This window comes from Sycon ciliatum, chromosome 2 (genome assembly GCF_964019385.1).
Source record: "Sycon ciliatum chromosome 2, ocSycCili1.1, whole genome shotgun sequence".
Taxonomy (NCBI): domain Eukaryota; kingdom Metazoa; phylum Porifera; class Calcarea; order Leucosolenida; family Sycettidae; genus Sycon; species Sycon ciliatum.
Window position 1 is genome coordinate 13,957,363 of NC_088644.1, and position 11,220 is coordinate 13,968,582.

Below are 11,220 nucleotides of genomic sequence, written 5' to 3' on the forward strand. Positions count from 1 at the left end.
ACTTATATACGCAGATTGTGTATATATATATATACAATTTGTTCTCTGGAGCGAATTCAGCCTCTCCATGTGCGGATCTGTCTTTCTCCCCTTTCCTCTGTTTCTTATGTTAGTATACAGTCTAGTATGTTCAAAGTTGTGTTAAACAGTATGGCTTTCAATGCAGACAATGACTAGCGTAGTCCCACAATGCAAGTACATGTATGTGTACTGCATTAGTGAATGGGTTTTGCAATATTGTTATTTTCTGTACTCGATTCATCTGTTGCTGTAGCGTACAGTCGCAACGACCTGCCGTTGCGGAGTGGCAGGACGTACTACTGCCGAATCCGCGCGTGCAATAGTGCGCGCCTGTGCACGGAGGCTGTGAGCGATGGTATCACGGTTGATACCACACCGCCGATCATTGGCAATGTAGTGTTGCCAGCACATGTGACCAGTAACAGGTAGGTGCTAGGTGATGATAATGATTATAATGATGACTAACCGTGACTGGCATTCACTGTGGAGTGGTGCTGACTGACACTGGCATTCACTGTGGAGTGGTGCTGACTTACACTGGCATTCACTGTGGAGTGGTGCTGACTTACACTGGCATTCACTGTGGAGTGGTGCTGACTAACACTGGCATTCACTGTGGAGTGGTGCTGACTTACACTGGCATTCACTGTGGAGTGGTGCTGACTAACACTGGCATTCACTGTGGAGTGGTGCTGACTTACACTGGCATTCACTGTGGAGTGGTGCTGACTAACACTGGCATTCACTGTGGAGTGGTGCTGACTAACACTGGCATTCACTGTGGAGTGGTGCTGACTTACACTGGCATTCACTGTGGAGTGGTGCTGACTAACACTGGCATTCACTGTGGAGTGGTGCTGACTTACACTGGCATTCACTGTGGAGTGGTGCGTTAGTGTGATATCAAAAAGTACATGTACATCATAAGTTCGAATCAAGTGTGACTGGTGTTGAACTTGCAAGAGGAATCAAACCATTTGAACATCAGAAAATCCAGAGCAGACATTGTGCTCCGTGTCCTTGCATGGTTCATGGGCTAAACATGGCATTTTTTAAGCCTGTGAATACATCTCTCTCATTGCCAGATTCCAAGTGATCATCCAGTAGGGGCTATATGTACATGTACTTAGAGATGTACTTGCTAATACATGTACACGTATAATTGCTTTGCCAGTAGCATGCAATGTCGGCAATGATGCATCCTGAGTTCCTGATCATCCTATGCATGGCATGTGTGTTCTCTCTGTGCAGGTACTATTCCTGGGCACAGGCTGCTGGATTCCATGATCCGCACTCTTCCGTCATGTCGTATCGCTGGATGGTAGGTGCAACAGCAGTCGTCAGTAGCAGTGACTATCTTGGCCCAGTGTCTACCTTCTCCAGTCCTGTCTTTCAGTACACTAATCACACAAGCAGTCTCCTACCCACCAGCGGGACTGCGTATGTATCGGCCGAGGTGCGTAACCATGCCGACGCTGTTGTGCGGCAGCTGTCTCAGCCACTCGTGGTCGACATGTCAATCCCACAGCTGTCCAGCGGGCAGCAGGTGACGTTTGACGAACTCTGGGGTGGATCTATTCTTGCCGGTACGCAGACATCGGCTGAGGGCGTCCGCATCCGCTGGCAGTTAAGCACTCGACCAGCACGACATGTAGTGACGCTCGCTGGGGCCGATAGGCGCTTTGCTCACGTCCAGAAGGCTCACGGCAGTGCAACGTCAACAGTGCTACGAGCATCGCTCAGCGACGGCGAGACATACACTGCACACGTGACGGCTTGTAATTTAGCCGACACCTGTGCCACATTCTCCACCGGTCCTCTCCTTGTCGACTCAACACCACCGACTGTTGGCTACATACAGGCTATGAGCAACTCTTCGGCTCAGGCTACGGGTGGTACGGCATCACGAAACAACCCGTCCTACCAAACCATGCCAGATGGTGTACAGGCAGCCGTCTTCACCATTGCTGGGTTTTCCGACGCTCACAGCGGCATCTCTCAGTACACGGTCAGCATTGGCAGCAGCTATTTTGCACTGGACCTTGCCAACAATTCTCGTGTTGACGTCACCAATGTTGTCGCAGGAGTGCTCCGTGTTCCTCTGAGTAGAATCCTGCTGGCTGGAGAAAGACTCTTTGTGACGGTCGTAGCCTGGAACAAGGTTGGGCTGGGCTCCGTGCCTCTGCTGCGCAGCTTTATTGTTCACGCATCAACAACCGTGCCTGGTTCAGGCAGCCTGGTGTTGGAACGCTCTGCAGCCTGTCAGACTGTGAGCTGTCAAGGTCATTGCACGTGCCCGCTGAACTCCGGGTTCTGCCAAGCAACTTCCTCCACATGCCAGCCATTAAATGCAAGCAGCACATCGCTGGTGACCCGGCCAGCATCGGTCTTCGTGACACTCTCGCACCGCCAAGCCACCCCCGCTGCCGCTGTGTCCTCGATACCATCATCACGGATTGTCCATACTTCTTGGACCAGACCACTATCTACTATCGGTGATGTACAGTGGTATGACTGGAGTTTGGGACTTGCCGATGAAACACCGGGTTCAGGAGTGTTCAATCCTGCCACCGATCAAGTCTGGCATCCCCTTGGCCAGCGGGAAAGCACGACGATATCCCTCGCAGCCAGGCAAAGGCTTCAACATGGACAGCGCTACGTTGTGTATGTGCGTGCTTGGTTCAACAGCAGTCACTACGCCGTCTTTGAGTCTGCTGTGTTCAGACCCGACCTGAAGCCACCACAACCGGTTCCAGGAAAGAGATGCAGAGAAGTGGTATCAATGAGCAAGACCAGTGTGGATATTGACTACACATCGTCAACAGACCATCTGACGGTGTCTTGGACTGGTGTGTTTGACACTAGCATACCCAGTACTATAGATAGATACGAGGTTGGACTGGGAACAGCAGCAGGAGGTAAGCAATGGAAACCTGAACCAGCTTGGTTGGATGTTTGGGGGAACATGACAGTCCCTCCATTTTTGGTGGAATAGATGGTGTGGCCTGTGTTCCGTTCACATTAAATTCGGTATGCGGTATGCGGAATCGTTAGGTGGGAAACCTTTGCAGGAGATAAATAAGTTATTTCTGTGACCCGCATACATTCATGAAATAAACTTGCCACAAACTGCTCTTTGCATTGATATGACTGTCGATTGTGGACAATACAATGACATGATTCAACTGAAGCGATGAAATTGCAAAAGTATCTCATTTTGGAACTGCTCAATCTCATCTTCTGATGACAAAATTATAAACAGCAAAAGCTTCTCGCTTTCCTTGGTGTAACAAGATGGGGAGGCTCAGTATGACCTGAACCTGCGACCTGCATGACCGTACACATGCTGTGGAACAGTGGGTAGTGCTGGGCCCGCTGCTCATCCATGTACGCACTAGAGAAAAATGTCGATGATGTAGCCTCTGTAGCACTGCTAAACTCAACAATTGTTCTTCTGGAAAATACCACAGAAACGCTGTCCGCATATTATACACTCCAGCAGCAAAGAGTACTATTTTAGATCATTGTCAAATGATACCACCCGTATCTTCAGAATCTTTAAAAACTTCATTGCAGTGTGTTCGTTACACTTAAGAACACCTCCAAACTATTCTTACATATTCCACAACGAGCGTTCATCTGCACCGAATAAAAATGGCTGCCAACATGTCGCCCATTGGGTATCATCAGGGCAGTATCACACAGTATACCACACATAGTAGAACAAATGTACCATTGCAAGTAGCTTTCAATGCGCTTGTGTCCAGCACTGCTTGTGTCCGTGTTTCATCACGCTATGTTATGTGCTCCCCTCTGCCTGCAGTGGATGACACAGTTCAGTTCACAACGGTTGTGTCCACAGTGACCACGCACCGCTTTTCTGGCCTATCACTGCACACCGGCATGACATACTATGCATCTGTGATCGGCGTCAATGGCATCGGCGAGACTGGTGTAGCTCAGTCCGATGGCATACTGGTCGACACAACACCACCTGTTGCCGGAGAAATCCGCTTGCTCAACACAGCACATGGTGATAAGCCAATCGAGGCATCAGCCAACAGTTCCGACGTCAGGGTGCATGTGAACGGAGCCAACGACCCAGAGTCGGGCATCGCCGCATACAGCTTGGCCGTCGGGACTTCGCCAGGCCTGGCAGATGTACTGGCAGTGAACGGTAGTTCAATGGGTGCACTGCAGTACTGGCCACTGTCAGCTGCAGACCTTAGCCACAACACAACGTACTACGTTGCACTGACTGTCCGGAACGGAGCTGGTAAGTTTGCAACGCTCGCATCCTCTGCTCAACTAATCTACGACACTACCCGTCCAAGTACATACTCCTGTCCGCAAAGCAGTTCAAGCATCAGCAATCCTTCCTTTGAAGCTCCCGGAGCTGTGACATGTCCAACAGTGGTGCCGTCTGTTATGCAAGCTACATCCAGCTGGACACTAAACGCTACACGTAGCTATGTGGACGTGTCCAGCATGGCTAATACAGCGCATGGGTGTATCTCTCTGGTCTTTGGCGGAGGGGCTCTACAGCAGAAGATAGCAACCAGTGAAGCAGAGCTCTACACCGTCGAGATGCACCTGCGAGTGGCAAACTGCTTCGAGTCAACATGCCGCAATGAGACCCTGTCGGCCATTGTACTCTCTGTCAGGATGGGAACCGAGATAAGGTCAATCATGTTATCACCACACTCGCCTGCAACAGCATCTGCATGGACTGTTGTCAAGCTGAATTTTGCAGCAGAGTCATCGGAATCGGTCGTCAGCCTCGAGAGTCGCAGCTCAGTTGCAATGGTAGCCGTTGGCCTGTTCAATGTGTGGGCATGCAACGGACCCGCTCTGGATTCCGTTGCTCCGGATGACAGTCTGAGAGTGCACAACTCCACGACTGTATCACTGCAGCAGACATATCTGGATGACGACAGATCGCTGCTGCAGGCACGGTGGAACATAGCAGATGATGAAAGCGGCATACAGGAGTACCTCTGGGCGGTTGGCAGTGTGGCTGGAGGTGAGCAATATCAGAAATTCACGTCAGCTGGTCAGCAGTCGTACGGGCAGACCACCATGCTGCAGTACATGAGTCATGGAAGCAGTATCTTTGTCACCGTGCTGGCATGGAACAAGGCTGGCCAGGAGAGGCTGGTGTCGTCCACTGCACACCTGGTCGATCACACACCGCCGGCACTTGGCCCCGTCTGGGACGGCAGTGTAGATACTGACTGGCAAACGGGTCTGGAAATCAGTGTTCACACGCCGCAGAGTGTGGACAGTGAGAGTGGCATTGCGCAATGCTCCTGGACAGTTGGTAAGAATTTCACTGACACACACTGTTCATACTGCTTTGATTCAGTACCCTGGAATGTGCCCAATGCTGTCCTTGTTCACACTGCTTTGATTCAGTACCCTGGAATGTGCCCAATGCTGTCCCCATTTAATGCACCGGCAAATTTAATCGTTGGGGCTTGGGCCACATGGTCGGTATGCACTACACTATGCGGGTTCTCGTAGTTGCCCTAAATAAGGTCTCGCCTGACAAAGCAGTTAGCTGTCTGCAGCATTGAGAAACATTAATGATGAGTGCAAGCAAGCTTCAAGCATATCTGTTCCTTCTGGATTTGTGGTCATTTGGAGGACTTTGCTCACCACATCACCTTTCCCTATAATAATAATGTTTTGTTTTGTTGGATCTCTATGGCTTTCTTCAGCATCAAGTCGGTCACTGAAAAACGACATTCTTCCGGCAATGGAGATCCAAGCTGGTAAGGTGTCCAGGCGCAACTTGTCAGCAATGAACACGACTCACGGGCAAACTGTCTACTCAAGGGTATGCTGCACGAATGGAGCTGGCCTTGCGTTGTGTTCCGTGTCCGACGGCGTGACCATTCTAACCATGCCACCATCTCTTGACCGGGTTGCCGTCGACATTCAGGCTGCAGATCAGGGCCCATACGATGCGGAGGCCAATGTCATCGCTCAAGCCGACGGCCTGTATGCCAGCTGGGATGCCGTTCAGTGGCCGCATCATGTCTCACATTATCAGCTGCGCATTCCCGGTAGTTCAGCAGCATGGACAAGTGTGGGGACGGCTAATGGTGTTGTGCTGCGAGGATTCACCCTTGCAGATGGTGATCAGCAGCTCGAGCTGAGGGCAGTAGACCTGGCCAACCAAATCAGTGACACTGCACTAGCTAACTTCACGGTGGACACAAGTTTGCCTTCTGCAGCTGGTAAGAGTGCTTGCTATCAACCCTAGGAAGATGTGGTTTGGTGCATGAGCTCATAGTCACCACGGCATAAGTTAGTGTTTAGCACTGTGCTGCCCTGAAATAGCAGCCTTGAACCTTGGCGGGTGCATTTCCCCGGGTTTGTATGCAGGCAATGAATTGCACCGCTTTATCAAGAGTCATCATCTTCTTGGCCAAAACGGGTGAAGATAGATGGGGTGCACCATGATGAAATGCACATAATGCACACAGACTTGTAGAACAAGTGCCTTCATCACATTACATTGTTCATGCCTGATTTGCCCAGCGCTGGCTTTTAAATGATGCCGTTCCCATCATGGCTGTTACGGTTGTTGTTGCCATTGTTTTGCTGCTGTAGGAGGGAGTGTCAACATATCACGTTTGTCAAACGACTCCATCACGTTGGACTGGGATGATGTTTTCAGCAGTGGATCTTCATCACTTCGTTACGAGGTATCTCTTGGTACAGACTTCACTGGCAGTGATATTCTAGCCACGGCATGTTGCACCCGTGACACAACACTGCTTATCAAGTCTCGACTGCTTGCCAGAGCGGCAGCACAAAGCAACGTGCACCTCACACTCACCGCTGTAACCGCGGCTGGTCTACAGAGTACTGTGATGCGTGTACTGGCTATGCCTCCTTGCTGTCACTCCCCAGCAAGCAGGTAAAGAGCACCCTGTGACCGTGCTGGCCACGAGGGACTGCACTGCATTTATAGTGTCACACAAAGGCAGTCACACACAGTGACACAACATTGCATCCGACCCAGGGATTCCCCCGGACAAGTAAAGGGTTTATGATTGTTTTTGAATTATTTAGGGATATGATGTTGAGATTTTTGACAAGCTCAGTTTGAGTGCTAATTCTTGATGTAAAATAGTGTGCAATACGTTGTCAAACCCTTTGTACATGTCTACCAAAGAACTCACTACATATACTGTTTACTAACAATTAGAGATCTATTTCAATTTTATTGACGCATGCCATCCCGAGGCAGCAGCTTTATCTGTACCCCATTTATTTTGCTTTACAAATATAAGCGGAATGAGATGATTCACCGTAGCGCGAACAAGCAGAATTAGATAATCTCTGTGCAAATTGTTATATTCAGTCTCAGTGTCTTAGTAGATATCCTTCTCTTCTGACTCTTTCACTTTGATACTACCGTAATCTTCATCTTTTTCACTCTCGGTCTTTTAGTGCGAGTAACTAGATTTCCTTCTTTACTCCTTCTTTACTCCCCTTGCTGGCCAACTCTTGCCGGCTGCTTTGCCTTGTTTCTACTAGAATCTGTTTCTCAGGAGCCCTAATGAAAGTGCCTTAGTAAAAATTCAACTAATGATGCGAATAGACACTTAACATCATGTCAAAATAGTCTCTATTTCATCCAAGCCACTAATGGTGATACGAGCAGCAGCAGCAAACAATTACACGCACAAGTCAGGCAGTCAGAGCAGTGAAAAATAGCACCTAAGAAAGCGCAAGTGGTGCCAACTACATAATGAAGCCACCACAACACAGAGCATAAAACCAAACAGTGATTACACAATGTTGCAACAGTGGTAACTTTTGCACAGTCTTCTTCAGCACAGTGTGCACACCCAGTTTGGGTTTCAGCTTGGCAACATACACCGCCTCCAAGCCAGGTAAAATGTGTTGCACGCAGGCGCTCGGATATTGAAGTGTGAATTGAATTAATTGATGTGGTGTTTGGTACCACTCGCACTCTAGGTGCCATTTTTACCACTGCTCTGACTGCCTAAAAGCTAGCTACAAAGTACAAAGTCAAACCTTGTTAGGACGAACACTGATAAGGCGAACTTTCCTTTAGTATGAACTAGGGCCAATCCTATGTTTGGCCAGGCATCGTTTCAAGTCAAAATTATTCGCTTCGACGAACTCTGTACGGCAAACTTTCATGAAGACGAACTAATTTCAAGCGTGATTTGGACAAAATCAGGATGTAGTACGAACTTTCGGTCCCCATGGGTACGCTGGCTGTAGTTATTTTTCTGATAGTCGAGGCCTCTTGTACTGGCAAAACATGTTACAAGGCGGATGTAATGCTGTCATGAATTCATTGCACATTGCTGGGTTATGACTTATGTTATGAAAAAATGTTTTTACATTTGCCACACAGCATGCACCTTCACATAAATACAATCCATATGATACGCATATCAATGTTTTTGTCAGATCTGGATATGAAGAACTCCGGATAAGACAAACAAACTCGTCCGGTCCCTTGAAGCTCGTCCTAACGAGGTTTGACTGTAGGTTAAGTCCTCTCTGCGCACAAAGTGCTCAATACCAATACCCGGAAGGGCAGAGTTTCGCGCAAGCGTGAAACTCTGAGTCGCAATGAAAATTTTGTTCCACAATACCGGTAAAAGCTAGTTAGATTTAAGGACTTTTTGCTGCTGCTCACATCAATAATGTACCGACCTTGAAGAGTAATGGTGCGAAAGGCCTCGTCAAAATTTACAGAGACTTCTGTGCTTCGTGCGCTAGTTTGTTTTCCTCCAACAAAAACTACATATCCTCTACAAACACAGGCCAGACACAGGTAGCGAATGCAGTGGTGTGGAATTCGAAAATTTCCATTGAACTCGGGAATTTTCTTCGAGCATCTTTGACCCCAAGTGCTTTGGGACATCATACTGTCAAGCCCAAATTTGGATAAGAGTACTACATACCGTATTACCTCCATTATAAGCCATGGGCATGGGCTTCTATTTGTTCAACCAGTCCTCACCCTGGGCTTATATTGGAGACTGGGCTTCTACTAGAGACTGGGCTTATAATTTTTCAACATCTGGTACTCAATCTGCGGACAGAACTGTTTCCTTTGTGGACTCATCAGCGCAGCACAGAGGAAATGAGGCCAAACCTGATAGCAAAGAAAAATAAATTTTCCAAAGCCATTAAACCAGGCCGAAACGTACCATCTGGTACAAGTATTTTTTCTTCTACTTTGAGGTACCAGTAGCACACAATTTCCCACCAGGTATCGTGAATGTAGTTTTGCACTTCCTGGTTCCTGAGTCTGCACATTTTTATCTCGGGGATCACAGACCTGCGCCATAACATGTGTGTATGTGATACTGTGGACGCCAAACATGCATGGAGATGATCCATACAGGTCTCCATTATAAGCCTGGGGGCGTCAGACACGGTACGGTCACTACGGTATTGACCGTACCACTTTTTGCCCCAGGTACCCCGTGAATCAATAAGATACACTGATCTGGACTCTAAATTTCCAAAATTTTCGTCTCCGCCATCCCTCCCCCATAAGTAAACTGTACTTCAGATGACTGACCGTACCACACTAAAATACCTTCCGACGCCTCTGTAAGCCCTGCGCTTATATTGGAGACTGCGCTTGTATATCTTCGAAGCCCTCTTGGAGTGCGCTTATAATTGAGACTGGGCTTCTATAAGAGACTGCGCTTGTAATCAAGATAATACGGTAATATGTTCTCCTAGTCCCCAAGGCCAGCACATACAGCACATCATGTTGCCAAATTGCAATGGAGTTCGAAAGAAGTACAGTACTATAGCAGTTATTATAGCAGTTACATCACAGTAACACACATGCACAGATGCACAGATGCACACACACACACACACACACGCACGCACGCATGCACGCACACACACACCATACACACACACACAAATACACACACACGCCATACACACACACACGCCATACACACACACACACACACCATACACACACACACACCATACACACACCATACACACACACACACCATACACACACAGCATACACACACAACATACACACATACACATACACACACACATACACACACACACACACCTCAGACCTCAGACATGCCCATCGCGAAAGCGATGATAGCGAACAGCTATGTTAGACATAGCAACTTGTGCTGGGATTACTGGCGGTCAATTCATCAGCCTTGCAAGCTGTTGAATGGTGTAATCCCAGCACACACACACACACACACACACACACACACACACACACACACACACACACACACACACACACACACACACAAAACCCTGACCTTGATCTTGCCCGTCAATTGACGATAGCGAACTGGCGTTGTTTGCAGAACGTAACGTGGTGTTTCAACCCTCTGGAGGAGCGGCACAGCACACTTTGTCACAGCGGCAATGGAAGGAGGGCGGCGATGGTGAACTGTCTGGGGTCGCTTACGATAGGCCGTGTGCCACTCCGCACGGCACCTAGCGACATCCATCCAGCACCCCTGTTCAATGCAGCATGCGTCCATGTCTGAGAGAATCACATCCACCTCTTCTTGGGACCGTGGCGAGGGCGTGTGGCCGTCAGCTCTCCAAACAGGCAGCACTTGGGAAGACCATCATCCTTCATACGGACCACTACTACTAGTATGTCCAGGGCAAGCCATCGCAAACGGCGCTGTTGCCTTGGAGTGCCGGCACAATGTCCACATTGGCCCTGAGGGCCTTGGCGAGGTCAGATGATGTCAAGCGCCCGAACACTCCAGATAGAGATGCACACAGCTGCTCCATGTGTGCATATGGGGAGATAACCATAGGCATAGTCACAGGACTGACAACACTGGTACATGGTGGGAATTTGTACAACTACTGTCAGTTCAGTCATCCGGCAGCGCAGGTACTAGGTATATATACTGCAAATGTCCAGATTCCCAAAATAATCAGGGCAAAATGTGCACACAATTTCGTAAAATCTTGAGCCAGAGGAGAACTTTGCAGTCCAGAAAGAACTGCTACGTTGACTTGTACAGTGTTGGACAAAGCAACTCTCACGAGTAGCTTCCCGCAGCCATTGGCTAGCATATACATGTAGAGTTAAAACTCTCATTCTGGATGACAGAGGGATAGAGAGAGTTTAGTCGGCACAATTTATCTTCATGTTGCACTTGCAGAGCA

General features: G+C 48.6%; 1 protein-coding gene across 1 annotated transcript in view; it reads left to right on the plus strand.

Annotated features, from left to right (window-relative positions):
- The window catches only part of LOC135808850 (uncharacterized), a 29,087-nt gene extending 21,576 nt beyond the window's left edge, over window positions 1-7,511 (plus strand). Inside the window, exons 18-22 of the mRNA XM_065322083.1 lie at window positions 275-446; window positions 1,273-2,939; window positions 3,845-5,341; window positions 5,742-6,263; window positions 6,640-7,511. Coding sequence (XP_065178155.1) covers window positions 275-446; window positions 1,273-2,939; window positions 3,845-5,341; window positions 5,742-6,263; window positions 6,640-6,953 — 4,172 coding nt within the window. The 3' untranslated portion in view covers window positions 6,954-7,511. The remainder of the gene's footprint in view (window positions 1-274; window positions 447-1,272; window positions 2,940-3,844; window positions 5,342-5,741; window positions 6,264-6,639) is intronic.
- Window positions 7,512-11,220: the final 3,709 nt, after the last annotated feature.